Genomic DNA, 19363 nt, shown 5'->3' with positions numbered 1-19363 from the left:
GCACTTTTTACTTTCAACCACTTTCTTCAACCAATACTTGCCTTTGGACTCACTGTATTTTCTTTATGCCTGTTCTTTCACCTCATGTGTGGAGTCTTCAAAGGAATTATTAATCTGCTGAATGCTAGATTTTAGAGGCCATGCAAATTTGATTGAATAACTAATTATTTAATGAAGTTTTAAGGCTTAAAAGGCCAATACATTACAAATGAAACTGACAGCTGACTTCACATGATTCAGTCAGAGCACTGATAATTATATCATCCACTCTCAGCACCTGCTTGTGCCATTATTACCTCCGTTAAACACATCGTGTCCCTTTAAGAGGAAGGGAATTAAAGGGGGAAGTGAAGCCAAGGGGTACCGCTTCCTCGTAGCCCTCACAATCAAAACATTATTGGTGCGCAATGGGTGGGTGAGTCCGCATCCTCGAAAGGACATTTTCTAATCTAACACCAGGCGCACATCGTCGGGCAGCTGCTCGATCAGGGTTTGCTGCACGATGCTTCAGCTGAACGACACGGTGGAGCCGGAGAGCCCGGGCGCTGCGGTTCTCCACCCCGCAGAAGACGAGGAGGGGGTCGAGGTCGCCTTCACGCCGCCGGAGGCCGGACGCAGCCTCGGACGCGGAGCCTCCGTGGCCTGCTGCCCCCCGCTACAGACGCTGACGCCCTTTCACGTCCATAACCCCACGATCCAAGCGAAAGTGAAGGACTATTTCGTGTTCAGGGTAAGTTGCTCCTTAACGGGCCTTAATAACAGCTTGAGTTACTCGGCTCCATGGCCGATCTTGACCACATGCGCACGTCTCACTTGTGGTAAATAAAAGGCTACAGCAGCACATCGCAGAGAGGACTGGGAACGGGACCTCGGCCTCTCTGAGATGATGCTGCTGCTGACTGATGGTTGTGTGATTCTCATCTCAGCCAGGTACCATCGAGCAGGCTGTGAGCGACATCAGGACTGTGGCGCTGCCCTCTGAGGATGGAGAGGTGCTCAGCGTCTGGCTGCTAGCTGAGTGAGTATCCTGCAGCATGTGGCTGTTTTATTAGCAGTATGACTAAAGTGTACATAGAGACACATCAGCTAACACTTTGGGTTTTAGTTGCTCAGTCATGTTTACATGTATGTTCATAAATGGGTGCAAAAGATTTGCTACTTTTCCTCATCTTTTAGTTTTATGTATTTAACTTTTACTTAAGCACACAAATCAGTATTAGACAAATGTTTTAGTCCAGGTTTCAAATTATGCTTAATGGCTGTAAAAAAAGCTGGCATATATGTTTATCATTTCTACAGAGTCGACCACTGGAACAACGAGAGGGAGAGACTTGTGCTTATAACTGATAGGTGAGTCAGTAAGTAGTGTTTGTTGACTCATATGTTTTTAGGGATCACATGGCATAACATATGACACTTGACACAATTTGACTACTTTGGTTGTATGTGCAGGTCGCTGCTGGTGTGCAAGTACGACTTCATCAACCTGTTGTGTCAGCAGGTCGTCAGGATCTCTCTCAACGCTGTGGACACCATCTCAGTGGGCGAGTTTGAGTTCCCACCCAAGTCCCTAAACAAGTACGACAGCACCAATTAGTTTGGCAACAGCAAATCAATATTGACTCTGCTATATTAATGCTAGTGTTAAGAATTGTGTCCACGAGTAATCATGAGAATACTGCAGTTATAAAGTCTAATACGTTCCCTTAAGCATTATTATTGTAATTTTATGTTGTTAATAAATTAGTATTAAAAGCTTGATGGAGATGTTTACAAAAAGGAAAGCAAAAATTAGAGTTGTAAAATATAGAATGAGGAGATAAATATAAATAATTGGAAGAGGAAATCTGATTCAAAAATGGACTTGGTAAACGTACGTGGCTCAGCTTGGTGGCAGTGTTTTGGTGTACCCAGCAGTCACTCTGCTTACACCATTGTGTTTTCTTTCAGGAGAGAAGGCTACGGGATTCGTGTCCAGTGGGACAAACGTCCTCGTGCCTCCTTCTTAAACCGCTGGAACCCCTGGTCCACAGACATGCCCTACGCCACCTTCACAGAGCACACCATGGCCCGCGCTGATGAGAAGGTGGCCTCCCTGTGCCAGGTAGAATTCCTTTTAACTAAATAAGGCAAAAAAATGCATTTTGAGTCATACATTTAATGGATAATTTGACATTTTGAAAAAAAATGAAGAATGATGGGTTTAAGGCTTTAAATGTAATGTACTTTAACTTTTAACTTTTGTGTTGGTCCTCTGCTTATTTCACAAGATAAACAATGGTGTATCCTGGTACAGCAGTTCATTTATGCACAATAGGAATCAAAAACAGCTCCAGCAGTCACAGTCCAACAGAAACAATGGACTGATTGCTGCCTAAATGACGATATTCATCCCTTGAGAGAAAGACAGTTATTTATGTAACTGTAAACAGTGTAGTCATGACTTTGTGTATTCAGGAGTTATTTTCAAAGCTGTTTGTTTATTTCCTGTTGCCAAAGCAGTCCCAGTATCTGGGGCAATGTTCAGGGTATTTGACAGCATTTTCTCATTCAGAGCCATTAGCACTACTATATATATATATAATACATAGATCAAGCACATTTAAGATGTAAAGTCTCAATCATAGCCATTATTCAAGAGCAGCTTCAGGCGATGTTGCTTTCATATCAGACATTGAGTGTCAGTTTCATTCAGATAAATTGTATTCAGTTAAGAAACAACCATCACTGATTGGAAGTTTTTGGAGGGGTGGTCTGGTTTCATGCTCTTTTTCTTTTTACTTGCCAAGTTGGACAACTTCAGGACGCAGTTGGTGCAGGCGGTAAAGAAAGCCCATAAGGAGCACCCCATCCCCGGTCGGGCTAACGGTGTCCTGATCCTGGAGAGACCCCTGCTCATCGAGACCTATCTGGGCATCATGTCCTTCATCAACAATGAGGCTAAGTTGGGCTACTCCATGACCCGTGGCAAAATCGGCTTCTAAAACCCACAGTTTTTGTCAAAATTACAACCCACGTGTCTGTGTTATACTGCGCTGTCTGAGGGAAGCGGTCGCTCTACTACAGTATAATGCGCAAACCAATCTGTGTGTGTAAGTTGAGCCCATGAGATGTTCACACCTCCTTAAGTTGGTGTTACAGACAAGTGGTCTGCCCTACTGTAGGTGAATGATGTGCAGCACTGCATGGACTGTCTACTCGTTTGTTTTTGCGCCCCGAGTCCCTTCAAAGAGCTGCTCACAGATCTGCCATACCCATGTGGGCCCTCAGGAGCGTATGTCCGTGTGACATAAGTTGGAGAGAAAGGACACAGCACTTGAATCAATTTATCACCTCTGCACTCTGTATTCCAGACTGAGCTTCTTGTTGTCTCATGCTCCTTGTTTAACCACTTGTTGACAGACCGTCGAGGCTAATATGATGTTTAGATTTTGGTAGAAGAATGCAAACATCAGGGTCATATTTCAGAGTTAAAGATGCACTTCTGCAGCAAAAAGCATCACGCAGAGGAGAGCAGAGAAACGTGATGTGAAACTGTAGCACCAGCCAAGAATATGTTCCATATTTGCCACATTAAGATGGTTTGAAATGAAGGATCGAGTCATTAAGATCGTAGGGTAGCTTCATTGAACGGAGCAGCTGATGTACTGAGTTTATGTCATGATTATTGTAAAAAATGTTTCTAATAGGGAAACTGTTCCAGGATCTGTATTGCTATACTGAAAAGCTCTGTGCTCAGCTTTGGTACTTGTGGTAAATAACAGCCGGAATACACTTTTCAGCATCTGAGGAAATGATAAATTACATGTTGTGACCTTCCTCTCTTATTGGCTAATGTGCTCTCCATTCTTACATTTGCCTAAATTATGACATTGCTCAGAGTAGGGAGCTGATGTACCGCCTTGAAGAGCTAAAATGTTCTTGTATCTTACAAATGTTTTAATGCGACATGAACTTGTAAACCATGTCTCTGTGTTTGTTTGTAAGTTGCCTTAAACAGTCCTGCGACTTGCATTCATTTTAGGCACACTTTTGCACTAAACTGCAGTGAGGATAACGGTGGGGTTACAAAATGAAATACATGCAGACGAAGCATTGCGTCAGTTATTTAACCACATACTGTATGTATTTTGTGAACAGGATTTAGGTGATTTGTTTTCATTATTGTGCTACCAAAGTTAACAGGCCATATTTTCATGCTCAACAATGCCAATGAATATTCGTGTCCCAAAATGCCTTTTTCTGGTCGTAACTTGTGCATGCTCCCTGCACGTCGAGTCTGCATGACGGATGTTTTTTAAAAGGAATACCCTAAATGGATTTGTAAATACTAATTAGGTTTGATTGATCTGCTGTTATTTTAATGCAGTTAACTCATGAATGCTTCTAGAAAATGAATATTTCATTGCCAGTTCTGAAGTATTTTACTTAGGGATTTTAAAAGAGATCAACTTGTTAATACAACCATGTGAAGGCTTACTTTTTGTTCTTGATATTTGTAGCACAATAGCCACGATGGAGAATAATAAATGCCTACATGTTCTTGTCGGGGCCTTGGCACTGGTCATTGTTAAGTGCATTTGCATTATGTTCGTACTGTCAAGAACTGCAACAAAGTGATTAAGTGACAGTTCAAGTGGCTGTACAAATGAAGCTTTTATAAATGGGATATCACACGGACAGATGATGCCTTGAGGCCACGTAATACGTCGCTAACATATTTAGTATACCGCCTGTTTGTTGTAGCATATCAGTTTGGTCACAGGGGATAATAAAGTTTAAATCCTTCGAGTAATGATGTAGTACTGCCAGATTGAAGATGATGCCACTCATATGTCATTAAGAACTGCACACTGTACAATGCTTTAAGAATACACATTTAAAAACCTGTCTCATGTCTTTGTTGCCCTGAGCGGATCTATCACCACAAATACTGAAGCCTTCTTTCAAATAGTTGGGAGATTGAACCTTATGTGGCACTAAAGAAGCTGAAAACGTACTCTCTAAACCAAAATGACGTGTTGCTTTTCTTTCAGCATGTCAGCCATTGAGTTTCTAATTGTTACTGCATTTCTGAATTTGAGAAATCACCAGTAGAGAAAAACAATTGTGTCTTCGATCCTCCTGGATCCCTTGTAATGGCCTCACCATTACAAATATATGTTGTACAAACAGGTATTGGTCATTGTATTTTTTTTATAAAGATTCATTATTTCACTAAAACAGCTGCTTGGAACACAGTTTTGTCTGCAAGTTTGTTTGTTTTTTTTCTGTTTTGTACTGACAGATTGAAATGCACAGATTTTAGTAAGTCACCTTAAGGCACATTATTTATGACAAAATTTATTCAAAATAATTACACAATTTCAAGGTAAAACATACAAAATACTTAAAACTAAAACAACAGTGAAATCTATAAAACTTCGTAAACTCTATCATCTCACAGTGTTTTATACTAGTGCTTCAGTTTCCATTTGGTTATTTAAAAAGTGATATTAATTCATTCTTTGTCTCTAAGGAGGAATGTTAAGTCAGGTTTTCAATAAGATTTTAACTTAACAAGAAAAAAACATCCCAGTAACCTGCACTGATGGCCTTAAACAGTTGATGAGCTACAGTTCAACATGTGAAATTTTGAGGAGGAATGTTTCCATCAGTCTTTAGGTCATCATCTTAACACATATCCCACCAAGTGTGTACAGCTCAATAAGCCTGAATTGTAATCCAGGTATTCTTGAGAACTGTGTTTTTGTGTGTTTTACTTGTCCTCCTGGTCAGTGTCCATGTAGCATAAACACAGCTGCTCCTTTCCAAGCAGGATCAGAGAGTCTCCACTGCAATGCCAGTTTAGCGACTGGACCTGGAAACCACCTGGCAGGAAAGGGAGAGAGGCAAGTGTGACAACAAATCATCTACATATATGACTTTCTTGAGTTTGTTAACTGTAAAATGTTTTATTGATTCTGATTTCATGCAATTACAATTTCATTTTTGTTGTTTCCTACTTAAAGCCTGTAAAACACAAATAAAATACACCCACCTTTCAGTGGGTGTATTTTATTTGTTGTTGTTCAAAATGCACTGCAGCAACACAGATGAGCATCACACAGGTAAAAGCTGAGATAAAAGCTGAGATAAAAGCTGAGTTGTTCTGTTTGCATTTTAAATTATGACTCACAGGTGGAATATCTTCCCTTTGCACAGGAAAAAACAATTTTAAACTGAAGAGCAAAACTGATCCCCTGGCCTTGCAAGCATGTCACTGGGATTAAGCCAACATCATACAACATAACTTCAGGTTTTTTAGTCTTAAAAATTTAAAACATTTGAGAGCACTGGCTTTTTTCTACATCTGAGAACACCTTAATGGGGCTTGACAGTTCCAATTATTGACCCTTGGACACACTGCCTACCTGAACAGTGTGTGTGCTTTGCACAATGTGCTGCTTTTTATTTTGGTGCCCATGTTAACAGGTTTTTATTTGATGGCGATTATCGAAGGAAAACTCAATCTAGGAAGATATACTATCTGGCAGACAGCGCTGCAGCAGCACTGCAGCAGCCGTCACACAAGAGGTACAGGTAGGCAGTGTGGCATTGGCTTTAGTGATCAAGCATGATACCTTCAGTGGGCACTTGGACAGAGACGCAGCCTGCCGGGGACCAGAGATAGAGTTTGCTGTTGCCTGTACACAGTGCTAGCCGAGGGCGTCGGGGGTCCCACTGAAAGCAACGTACGGCCGATGTCTGCTCAAGCACAGCCTCCAGGTTCATCTTCTGTGTGTCCCACACCCAGACAATACTGGTCATGTTGTCTACGGCCAGAGAAACACACACTTTCAAAACCACTCGCAGCTTAAAGAGCCATGAAACGCTAGCACTGCAGCAAAAGTTGATGTTCATGACCAAAAACGCGATAACTGTTATTCATATATAATATAGTTCTCTTCAGTTATAGTTCACAGTTACAGAGTTAAAAGTGAACAGCTGTGAAGTCTTACCATTTTTGGTGGCTAGATAGCGACTGTCTGAGCTGAATGCCAAAGTAGAGACACCGATCTTGGGGTTGGCTCGGTCTGGGTCTGGTTTGACCACAGGAATTTGGACTGGCAGAGGGCAGATCTCGTCTGGTGCAGGCAATCGCAACCAATGAGTGTGATTAAACAAGACTTGACCTCAGTAGTCTTAGTCAAAAACTGCCTTTTGAAAATCATTTTTAATAATGGCAAAAGCTGACATACATTTGCTCTGGCTGTTGAAAAGTGTAGTGCCAATTGTGATGTTGTGTAGCGACAGGTCATCAGTGCCAACAGCCGGCCTCCTCTCCACTTCCCTATACACAACCTAGAAACACAACAGGCAAACAAAAGTAAATAATTGTTCAAGGCAAGGCATTGAATTGTAATACCTTCAAGGCATTTCATGAAAATGCCAGAAAATACTCACAGCTTTTGTGTTGTTGATGGTTGCTGGGTGCTCAAATTGTGCTATTTTCTTCCACGTGATATGATTGAGGATCCGCACCTGAGATGAGGGTATTAAAGTCTTCTTATTGAATTTGGTGAGATATTAATAGTTGCACACAACAAATAATAGTTAAGATTTAAACTTGTGTCATGCTCGAAGTTTACACTATACTTTATTTGCAGGAATGAATGTATGAATTTCTTAAAGGGGAAATCCACCAACTTTAAACAAGTCTGTTTACAGGGGAGTACAACCACATATGTGAAAAAAGAGGTTTTAAGTTTTTTTTGTGGCTCAGATGGAGCTGCCCAAACACTGCTTGAGTGAGGTTTGAAAATTAAAAAAAAACAAAAAACAATTGTGCGTAGTGGGTCATATAGGGACCAGGATTTGAAAAGAAATAATAATGTATGAAATAAAAAAGAAGATATCTCTAGTTCCATCTTATAGATTTTGATCTTTAAAAACAACAAAAAAAAGACTTCCCATCATGACCCTCACACTGTTAGAGAAGTGCCATGTTAAATTGGTATGGTAGTCTTTTGAGACCAATGACTTTACAATGATCACTTGTACTTTGTGTTAGTTGTATTCTGTCGAGCTATAATGTGATATCTTATTTTTCAATGTCAACAGCAATAGTTTTTACCCATTTGTCCATACTTTTTCATCATAGCTGCCAATGGCGAGGAACTGGCTGCTTGGGCTCCAGGTCACTGACTTGACACCCAGCGACCACTCGTAGGCACTGTAGGTTGACAGCAACCGTCCATCCAAAGAATACATCAACACTTTATACTGTGAAGAGATGCACCCACATGAAACAATAGAACCATACATCCATCCTGTGTATGTCCACACATGGCGTGCTCATTGGGATACTGCATTACTTTGACAATAAGGACACCTCGTTATAACGGTCACCAATTTTACAGTTCTGTTGCACTTGGATTTGACAGGGAGTCGACAGATTTTTTACTGTTGCTAGAACTAAGTTGTAGTTCATTTTTAACCAATGATAGGCACACTTTGTAAATAGAGTTTGTAAACTCAATACTGACACTGAAGATAATTAAAAGACAACATTTGTTTTACTGGGATCATTTAACTCAGATATGTCATAGATCTCTGTCAGCATTTCAAATGCTACATGCCTTTATACTGCTTATGTTATACTGTATATCTTTTCTCTTCAGTTTCTTGTCCTGCTGATTCCTGCAACAAGTTTCCCCTCTGAGGGTCAGTAAAGTTTAATTTTGTATCAATGCTTAAGCAAAGACACTTAATATGTGTATTTATTTCTAATATATGATGTGATGCCAAAAGGCGTTGCACATACTAAACAGACCTCAGAAGTCAAAATGTAAAAAATGTGGTTGTCTACTTTAATGACAGCCCTTGAGTGCACTCCTACACTGGATTAAACTCTTAACTGGCCTCTCTTAGCCAGTCTCTTCAGTTTCTGTGTGGAACAGCCACCTCTGTAGATTGTTGTTTAGTTAAACACCTTAAATGGTGATCCACTGGAGCAGAAAGAGCTCAAAAAAGCTATCAGGATTCAACAAGAGAATAGGATAGATTAGCTTCTCTGTGTCTGTAAGGCAAATGACTCACCTCCAGACAGCTATCCCACACTGCCAGCACACAGCCATTGGGCGACCACTCCAACCCTGCCAGGTCCTGTGTCTCAGTCTCAAAATGCTGTCACACAGTAAGTTGGATTAAATCAAATTCATTTGCACTTTAAATGTAAAAATAAAAAACAAATGTACCCAAAATCGTACAAAAGAAGGAATAAAAAAAAGCTATTAGCTACTAAGCATGAATTTTTAAAACAAAGAAAAGATTTTTCTTAGTCCCAATGTGTCTACCAATACATCTTCATGGCATCTTGAAAAAAGAAAATTCAATGACAATTGCAAAGGATGAGTAATTGTGGCAGTGAAGATTTTACACCATGTAAATCATATTTGAGGCATTTTGCTAAATTATATTCCCACTGTCACAGGCTGAAACTGTATCTTTTTGGCCACCTAAACTTAGGTTTCTTCCACTGCTGCTCATTTAGCTTCCTCACATATTAAATGAATGATAGGAGCCATAAAACTCAAGTAAAAATTCTGATGTCCTACTCACCCTGAGTAAATGCCAGTCGTCACACACAAATACACTGACATAGTCTTTGCAGTCACGCCGTTCAGCCAAGGCCATATAGCAGCCATCTCTGCTGAAATCTACACCTGTGTGAAAGATGATGGTATAAAGCTGTCATTTTATAGGCAAGCACCAGTTGTGGCATATAATTACAAGTATGATCGTAACATCTCAGTAGAACTAAAAAATATTAATATTTTTAATATTTTTTAAGTATTTAAAAAAACAGCAACAACTAGAAATCAACCTAGAAAGACATGCATTACTCTATAGTAGTTTAATTCTTACAATTTAGTATAATATAGTCCTTGAAAAGCATGTAAGCAGGCAATCATAACAGTCACAAGGTCAAATGGCTGCTTAAATCAACACTAAATGGTTGATTCGTCAGAGGATGTTTAGTCACAGCAGCAACAAAATAAATACAATGACATAATAAAACATTTTAAACTTCAATTAAACAATCTTTATATAATGGCTAGGAAAAAAAGCAAGCATCTATTCTGAAGTGAATATGTAACTTGCGCATTTCATCCAATGTAATTATGTGACACTTTGGCACCATCAGGTCGGTGGTATATAACTATCATGGCCACATTATTTATATGACGGCTGTGAGGATACATGGGTCCCAGAAGGGCACAGTATTGCATGCGGAAAATGGGGAGAGTCACAGACAATCATTTTTCCCCAAGCTGCTGACAGGCCTGTTATGAAGAGCATGCCCCATTTACTGAAGAGGGGCACAGCTGTCTGCAAAGAGGACCATAGTTTAGCCACATACCCAGGGTCGCGCGACAAGGTAAAGAACGGCATGTGATTCATGGGGCATGCCGAGGCACTCGGACCACTGGCCCTGTCCTCAGGTACTCCTGATTATACATTAACACTCATAAGCTACCGTAAAATAAATAAAACGATATCATTTTCATACTGACCCTTCTGACATGCTTTGGGATACTTGATGTAAGACACAGCTTTGGTGCACAGGGACCAGACGGTGATTCTCAGCTGTCAAAGCACCAGAGGAAAGAGGGGAAAAAAACAAACTAGATTATCTCCAAGTGAAAGTATGGCAAGCACACCATACTGTCAGGCAGCGCAAAGAGTATAAACAAGTCCATGTTAGTGCCCGAGAAATACTGGATTTTTGAGGCGGATGATTGAGAGAAAAACTTTTTTTTTTTATAATAATATATGAGCCAATACTAATATTCAAAACACAGACACATAACATTAAAAATTGTTATAAGGATTCTTTAAATGTAGTTATTAAAAAGATGTGACCAAGATATATAAGGACATATATAAAGAGAGGGACATTTTACCATCGAAAATATTTTTCATTGCTATTTTGTAGACAAACTATGCAACATGCCAACACTGTTTCGAAATTATCTAAAACATATCTGTGGGATATTAGTCTGCAATTTCTTGTTATTTGCAAGCTGATAAATACAATGATAATGCTATCTGTGATGAGCTAAAATTGGATATTAGTGTCAACCATTCTGATATATCAGTCTGGTTCCAATCCAAACGTCATATGTTAGAGAAACTTGGATTAGGGATTGGCCTTTGAACCACACTGGTTTAACAAGCCACTCTGAGACAACTCCATTACCATTTGGATCAGACAACCTCTCCACTAGACTTTAGTCTACAGGAGATCAATTTGACCACAAGTTTTCAGTAAGATGATCTTAACTGAGGCTGTGATCTAAGCTAAAGTGTTGTGTATGGTGACTGGGTGTCAACAGCAACCTAATCAACCAGGCCTCTGTCCTAATGCGGCCTCTAAAGACTCCTCTGCACCCAAAGACCTGTCCATCAGCTGGGCAGATCCAGCTGACAGTCCAGGCTATCATGGTCCATCATGCCCTTTAACAGCTGTGGACAGAGTGCCTTATGGGTTTGAAGAGGTCAGTGACAAATCTCTGTGAGGGATATGAGACACTGGCATGGAATCAATTCATCACTAGATGGATGTCACTGTAGTGCCCCAAGTGTGTGGTGTGTTGTCTACTAGTGTATTTCCACAGGGAACATATGCCCATGTTTCATTAATGCAGTCACTGACAGGGATCGAATGAGATTATGACAATTAAATTAGGACCTGTGCGCACGTTAAACTGACATATCCAAAACATCATCTCGACACATGGCAGGAAAATAGGGCCGGTCCATTTAGTAGCCAAAATGTAATGTTAGACATGTTTGCTACAAGTGTGACAAATTAACAGCAACTTGTATAGCCAACAGTTTGTGATCATTCCCACAAATGACAAGCAGTGCCAAAGAATAACTGTCTGGCCACAAGTGGGCATAACAAACACACCACGTGTGCTATTGCTCAGTTTGGACAGCAGTCGCTCAAATAACCACCAGTCTTATTTCAACATGACTGATGCCAACAAAAGCAGGTGGCACTCAGCCAACAGTGCAGCATATTATGACCCACAGACTGGTATGACATGTAGTATCTTGCCCTTCAGAAAACAGAGAACACATAACAAACTATGGCACGCTGTCACAAAGAAAACTGTTAACAATAACAGGCAAAGAGTGACGGGAAATTTATATAATAGTTGATGACTGCACAAAAAGATTTCTCTTGTATGGTTTACTCCTCTTCAAAACACAACCAATGACAGTAGTCATTACTAACAATCCAAATGACGATGGCATGCAAGCCCAACAGAGCAACATTAAGGGTGTTAAATGCATGGCCCTCATACCTTCCTTTACAGCTTACTGTAAGCCAATAATGTGTGTGCATGCAGCTCTGTCTGATCATGCTTCAGATGTTTAAGATATAAAAATGTTGAACTAAATTAGTTATGTACACTTGCCAAGGAGTGTTGAGCACATTCCTTTTCTCACAGGGAAAACAAGCCACCTCAACAGAAATTCTAAATTACAATTTTAGCCACTATATTGTTCTCTAAATCCTCTCTCTCTAGTTTCTTCTCTGTCAATAGTTTCAAAAAAAACATACTATTTTGACATTATTAGCACCAGATAACACGGACAGACATTCTGGAAACAATAAATGATTCTTCAAAAATAATTTTTGGCACTAAAATTAGGCCTATCCTTATCGCTGTCTTTTGAGAATGTGCAGAGCTAAATCTACAGAGGTGACAAGGCTTTCATCATAGTGTCCAGACAGACATTTGAACTGAGCAAAGTCTGTCACCTCACTGGGCTGACGGGTCGAGCCTCCTGTTTGGTCAAGACATCCAGCTGTGTGGGCCCTGTAATATCACCTCACTACACGCTTTCTGGACATCCCCTCAGACATGGTGCCATGGCAACCAACATCAACACTGCTCAAACACAAACACACTTACACTTCTTAGATGCCTTGAACCCAACACATAGGGGATACGGGGTGATCAAGACCCGAAAGGCAGTGTAACTTTAAACTGAGTGGAGGAAGGGTAGCATGAGGAAAATAGGTGGGAAATGCTTCTCCATGTGGGGTGGTATGCAACAAGATCCTTAGTTGGTAAAGCTACACTTTCGATGAAGTATCCCCACCAAAGGTGAGCAACAACTTGGGGATGGGGTCTAGGGGCTTGAGGGTGGTGTGAAAAGGCAAAACTCCACTACAACAGCTGCTGTTTATCCATCATAGATGGAAAAATCCACGTCTGTGCCAAGGTTAGCATAACTGCAACTAGTGATCAGTACTGGCTGTAATTACAGACAAGAACACCTTTTTATTTTAGTATTGTTTTGATAAGATAAGATAAGATAAGCCTTTATTCGTCCCACATTGGGGAAATTTGCAATTTGATCACTACACGTACAGGATTCCTCGTTAGGAGAAGCCTCCTATAGCTCTATCATATTTCTACTACATGGGGCAGATATAGGAGGCTTCTAAGAGGGGGCAGAGGGGCTGCAAATTATTGTTTCATTATATGGTTGTTGTGAAATCCCCTGAGACTAATTGTAATTAAGAGCTGTACAAATAAACTTCACTTGCATGTTATGACAAGACAATCTTCGTAAGATACAGCCAAATGGGACTAATTTCTACCATCACATCCATTTAGTATCCATTAGCAAGTATTCAGAATAAGAAAAACACAGAATTAGGTAACATTCCCAACAGGACAGCCTGTGGGCAACATGTACACTACGATCAGTTGAAGACCAAAGTTACTGACAGCAACCTGGAATAAAACCTATCTATCAGCCATTCCTGTTGCGCACCCTGGAGAGTGCGAGAGAATGGGTGAGTGTATTTGATGCCATATAGGCCTATCTGTCAGCAGAGGATTAGACTATAGGCATTCCACATATGAAGCCATCTCAAACCAATATAGCCTATTTCTCCTATTACAGCCTCAGGATTCTACCAAGGAACTGGAGCCTCTTGCAGCCAACGCATAGGTATGGGTGAGCTATTGTCCCATGTTTCAGTGCAGCAGCTGCCTACGTTTGCAGTTTAGTCCGGTAGCGTTGTTGCCAACAATGCTACACGTTAGCAAGGCTCCAGCAGTACTGGCCAAGAATGCTATTGCTAATCCGATCCCAACAATGTAAAAACCATTAGAGAAGTCAAGCTCAGTGGTGTCCTTGGCTGGAGTTTTTCCATCCTCAGTTTATCACTCCTCAGATGGTAAAGGTGGATTAACATGGATGTGTGAGTGGCATTTTGTGAGGTCCTAAGATAAACTATTGGAATTCAAATAGGAGCTGACTTGCGTGAAGTCTTACAATACATAAGCTCAGTTTCAGCAATGCGACTTTCTATTAAATCTGTAACATGGCGCCATCCCAAATTTGAAAACAGCTGTTTTGTTTCAACATGTCCACCTCCAAACACAAAGTAGTTCTACCAGGAAACTTTACAGGAACAGCTTGAGAGCACTTCTAGCTTGCTGGAGTGCTCACCCGTAGTCTGCCGACGGCTGCCACTGAAACCCCTGTTGGCAGTAGAAACTGATTTGCTTCTCTTACTCATAAATGACCTCATAAACGATTGTGTATCTGCAAATCATACAGATCTGAAGGTATTCTGTTTGGGGTTAAAAACAGAACCCTCTGCAACAGGCACAAAAAGACACCCAGACACATGCACACACAGCCAACTAAGCAGATTTACTGACACATGGACAGACAGACAAAAACACACACACACACACACACACACAGGCACGATCCCCACCACAGGCAGCTGTCCCTAAACAAGTTAATATAGCAGACTGTTTATGAGTGGGGCTGAAATTCAAGCTTGACACGAACACCCGTCTGGCACAGCCTTAATGAAATCTTGGGCTGGGGTGAAGGTAAGTTCAATGGGCCCCTTGGCAATGTGGTAGCCAGTGCCTACTTTGCCTCTGTTCAATTAGTTTTGCAACCATATCTACAAAGAGATGCCCAGGACCAATAAGCAGTATTTAACATCATATTCATATCTATCCAGGTGAGAACGGCAGCAAATAACAGGTTTTAGAAGGCGCAACGCCACAAGTGAAGATGCTGTGATGCGGTCTACCAAGCCATTAAAAAATACCCATCAACAATTTACAAAACATCTGGCCATGGCTATGATGACTGAGGAAAATTGTTTCCATAATAGGAAGTCATGGTGTCAGGGGTTGACACCTTTTCTCAAAGCTCTAGACCAGAAATACTGATATGGAGTGGACTGTTAAAACAGAATTTAACATTTCACTGGAAAGAGGACCTAAAACGTTTATCAGAAAAGTTGCTGATTATTTTTCTGTTGATAAATTATAAGCTTATTCAAAACATCAGAGGTAAATACTTTTTGTATAAGTCATTTGAACTTGCCTCTTCATAGTCTCAAACACAAGATGACGCCAAGTCAAGTCACTCTCAGACCTTATAAGACGCAAGCTATACTGTTCTATGCAGATGCCATAAAGGTAAAGAGCCTCCATTCTTTTCCATCCTATTACCCCTTTTTTTTTGAAGATGCAGACAGACACAAAGCAGACATGCCACAGACACTTGCACTCCCTGCACCCTTCTCCAGACCAGACACAGTTGTGTGTTGGGCCACAACACCTGTCAAATGATTCTTGGAGTCAGGTTCAGTATGACAGACGCAGCCCACCACGGTGCCCCCGTCATATTCCTCATAGCCCAAGGGTAACGGCTATAGCTTCTCACCCCTTGGAGTGAATTTAAACCAGGAGTCAGGAGGACATTAAATGGAACTAAGCACATCTTTATTAGTCTGGGTTGAATTCTGCATACTTTTATATACAACACTTGACATCTCCTGACTCTTTTTCCTTGTAAGCCAGTTGTTGGCAGGAGCAATCAATAGTCATTTTGTACAATATACAGTGCCTTTTACACAGCACAGATCTCAAGTACCCTTGTTATGTTAAAGATACAATACTTTGGTATGAAATCATTTCCACTAGTCACACCTAATAATGAAAAACTGGAGAAAAGAGTCTAATTGTAACATGCAATACTGCCAGATTCAATCTACTCTTGTGTTCCCCAAGGTTTGATTCTGGGTCCTTTAAGTTCTGTGTGTACTATTTAAACACAAACTCAATTCCATCCATGCCTATGCTGATCTACTGGGCAATATTAGCTCATCATTCATATAAAGTATACATACTGTATATTGTGAGTTCAGAGATGCTCTGCAGCAATCCTTGTTTGTAACAAGTAGTTATTTGAATTATTGTTGTCTTTCTGTATGCTTGATCCAGTCTGGCTATTCATCAACATGCAATTTTTTGTCCAAACAACTGCTGACTGGATATTTTGCTCTTTTTCTGACCATTCTCTGTATAAAAAAACCCTCAGAATGGTTGTGCATGAAAAACCAAGCAATTTCTGAAATACTCAAACCAGCCCATCTGGCGCCTACAACCATGCCACAAAGTCACTAAAATCACCCATCTTCCTCATTGTGATGCTTGATTTGAACTTCAGCAGATCCTATTGGCCATATATATATAAACTTTGATTTGATTTGATTTGATTTGATGTCCACAAATGCATCTAAATGCATTGAGTTGCCACCACGTGACTGGCTGATTAGATACTTGCGTTAACAAGAAATAGAAGAGGTACCCTAAATGAAGTGGACGGTGAGTATGTGTTGCTGTACAGTGAAGAATAGCAATACAAATATATCATATTTTTTAAACTCTTCAACATCAGCCTCAGAAATCCAGTAAATTAAAAAATTCTATTCATATTAATGAAACTATGCCATATACTGAGAGGAGATATTTCATCAAAACTAATGTTTCAAGGAATAAATAAAGTCATACAGTCCTGTTTCCTTGTGCAAAAAACAGTTCCTGTTTTTAGTCCTTTTCCTTTCACAGTTGTTGAACTAGTTTTACTATTAATTGAGCAACCGGACATCATTAATAGGACTTGCTGCCAAAAACATACCAGACCAACACTGAAAGGGCACATACACATTGCACCCATGTTCCAGAGGTACTTGAGACCCATGTATGACAGGACGCTAACAGGAGGGGAGCTATGAAATCAGGCTGAATACATGCATCAGGCGGGGGCGGGGGTGGTCAAAAAGGGCTCTGGTGTCCGGCTATTTTCAGGTCCCCCTTCCTTGCGGGCCAGCAACAGTTGAAACCAGACAAGCATATGCATAAGCACACTTCCGTGCGCATGAATGCATGCACCCATGCACGCACCAACTTCACACTTACATGGAACTCAGTGGTGTTGAGAATGTGACGTCCATCTGGACTCCAGCGCGAGGAGACTAGTCCTATTGAGCCCTCATCAATCTTGCAGTGCCAGTCCGGCTGTTCCAGAGACCACACCTGAAGAGAACAACAGAGAGAGACAGAGGGAGAGCAATCAGCCGTCACTGATGACATCCCTCCATAAACTTCATTTCAAACAGAAAGAAACACTTGAGCATCAGAAACCATGAAAGACTGGCACTGGATACCCCTTCAAAGGTAGGCTACTTGCGCTGTGATGTACATGAAACTGACATTACACCAGTACACAGAACTTGTTTTCACCAGTGCAGTTCTTTAAAATAAACTGCATTTCAAGCTCCGTCTGTCATTGGATAAGTTTTAAAATTTGAAATTATAGTTATACAACTATATTGTGGTATTTTTGTTGTATAGTCGTTTGTTTTGAGTTGTAGAGTCTGGTGTGGAGGGCTTTATACCCTGCTACCAGAAAATGTTCAATAAATTTCAATTCCTAAATTTCAGAAGAGCGAATCGCTGTTAAAAAATGGTCGTGAATCTCTTTTTGATCATGTTAAATGGTAAATTTCATTTAACACATCAGCCTCTGCGTATCAGATTTCTGGTGGCCAACACTTCATATCTTTTGTGTGGTCAACATGTCTAATCAATGTAATGTCAAACTCAACACACTACCAGTGAAAACACAATTTTAGTTTTAAGGAGGAAATCAAATTTTTGCATTACACTGAATGATTTCTAAATTATGTCAACAAAGGATGAGGTGAATTATTGGCAGTATTAACAATGATCGTTACTGTAGTTCAGTGCAATACATTCTGTGCAAATAAAATCCAGGCAGCACTTCATCTCATGTTTGCTTATTTCAATAAGGCTGTTTGTCTATCAAACAGAACTCCAGCCAAAAAGATATTGATCCTAGACATAAAAAAACATATCACGCATATGCGAATTCCAAACCTGTTGTCTATATTAATATGCTTTGAAGATACTTTCAAATATTTATCAATAATGTAGCATTTCCATACTTCCTCTTCAGTGTCACAAAATTGGTTTATCTTAACAATTACATGGCATAGAACTATTCAAAGATAAAAAAAAAAAAAAAAAAAACTGTTTCAAAACCATATAAAATGTTACTTGTGTTATCAAAATTTTGATGCGCTAGTAAGCGATAGGAATATAGTGTTTTGCTTAGGCAATATTATATGATCTTTAAGTTTCTTAAGGTGGCAACAAACCATTTTAGTTGTTGATTAATCTCTCAAGTATTCATTAGATCAACTAGTTAATCATTTAAACCATTATGTATGTCTACAACAAGCCCCTCGAGCCTCAACAAATGCTTTCATATTACCTGACCAATAATCAAAGTATTCCATTCATAGTGATACTCTATAAAGAAAAGCAAGAATACGGAGAACATTTCTGCCACTCAACAATGCATTAACCATTTCACCACTAACGGTACTAATCCAGCAGGGCAAGACTGGCCGCGACCTCTCAAGTAAATGATCATCACCATCACCAGCACTTACACCGCAGGCGGGGTGAAATACTCACACTACAGTCATCTTTTCATAGCCTACCTGTACCAGTCCTCTCTTGTACATAGCACAGAGGATAAAGAGAGAGTCGGAAGACCAGTCCATGTGGGATATCTGGTCCAGGCAGGTGTAGAGCTGCAGGATCTGCAGGGTGCTCACGTCTCGTACCACCAGCCTGTACTGCACACAGGTAGCCTGAGGAGAGCAGCCAAAGAGACAAGTCAGAGAGAGCAAAACTTCTAACACACTTAACTTTTATCTCAATCAATTATTATTATTTATAGAACACCAATTCATAACAAGTGTTATCTCTAGATGCTTTCCATCAAGAGCAGGTCGAGACCAAACTCTTTAATTGAGAGAGAGACACAATGATTCAAGAATTCAAAATTAAGGATTCAAGAATCCCCACATGAGCAAGCATCAGGGTAACTATTTGTAACCGGCCACCTAACAAAGTCTGGGTTATAAGTATTATTCCTA

At 40.3% G+C, this 19363-nt stretch overlaps 3 protein-coding genes across 3 annotated transcripts in view; 2 read left to right on the top strand and 1 right to left on the bottom strand.

Moving 5' to 3' along the window:
- Positions 1–390: 390 nt before the first annotated feature.
- tprg1l (tumor protein p63 regulated 1-like) lies at positions 391–4990 on the top strand. The gene is made up of 6 exons (XM_070838939.1): positions 391–730; positions 927–1018; positions 1300–1350; positions 1453–1578; positions 1951–2104; positions 2790–4990. The coding sequence occupies exons 1-6, from the start codon at positions 503–505 to the stop codon at positions 2982–2984; spliced, it is 846 nt and encodes a 281-aa protein (XP_070695040.1). The 5' UTR covers positions 391–502; the 3' UTR covers positions 2985–4990.
- Positions 4991–5385: 395 nt separating this feature from the next.
- The window catches only part of wrap73 (WD repeat containing, antisense to TP73), a 14881-nt gene continuing 903 nt past the window's right edge, over positions 5386–19363 (bottom strand). Inside the window, exons 3-13 of the mRNA XM_070839416.1 lie at positions 18923–19075; positions 17313–17429; positions 10560–10632; positions 9604–9707; positions 9082–9168; positions 8131–8265; positions 7447–7524; positions 7242–7344; positions 7002–7127; positions 6624–6815; positions 5386–5871 (exon numbers count right to left, since the gene is read on the bottom strand). Of these exons, the coding sequence (XP_070695517.1) occupies positions 5759–5871; positions 6624–6815; positions 7002–7127; positions 7242–7344; positions 7447–7524; positions 8131–8265; positions 9082–9168; positions 9604–9707; positions 10560–10632; positions 17313–17429; positions 18923–19075 (1281 nt within the window). The 3' untranslated portion in view covers positions 5386–5758. The remainder of the gene's footprint in view (positions 5872–6623; positions 6816–7001; positions 7128–7241; positions 7345–7446; positions 7525–8130; positions 8266–9081; positions 9169–9603; positions 9708–10559; positions 10633–17312; positions 17430–18922; positions 19076–19363) is intronic.
- tp73 (tumor protein p73) overlaps positions 17539–19363 on the top strand; it is a 25164-nt gene continuing 23339 nt past the window's right edge. Inside the window, exon 1 of the mRNA XM_070839415.1 lies at positions 17539–17570. Within this exon, the coding sequence (XP_070695516.1) occupies positions 17539–17570 (32 nt within the window). The remainder of the gene's footprint in view (positions 17571–19363) is intronic.

The sequence above is a fragment of the Pempheris klunzingeri genome, chromosome 11, assembly GCF_042242105.1.
Source record: "Pempheris klunzingeri isolate RE-2024b chromosome 11, fPemKlu1.hap1, whole genome shotgun sequence".
In the NCBI taxonomy this organism is placed as follows: Eukaryota; Metazoa; Chordata; class Actinopteri; order Acropomatiformes; family Pempheridae; genus Pempheris; species Pempheris klunzingeri.
The sequence above is the reverse complement of the archived record's forward strand: the minus strand, read 5'-3'. Positions and strand labels throughout refer to the sequence as shown.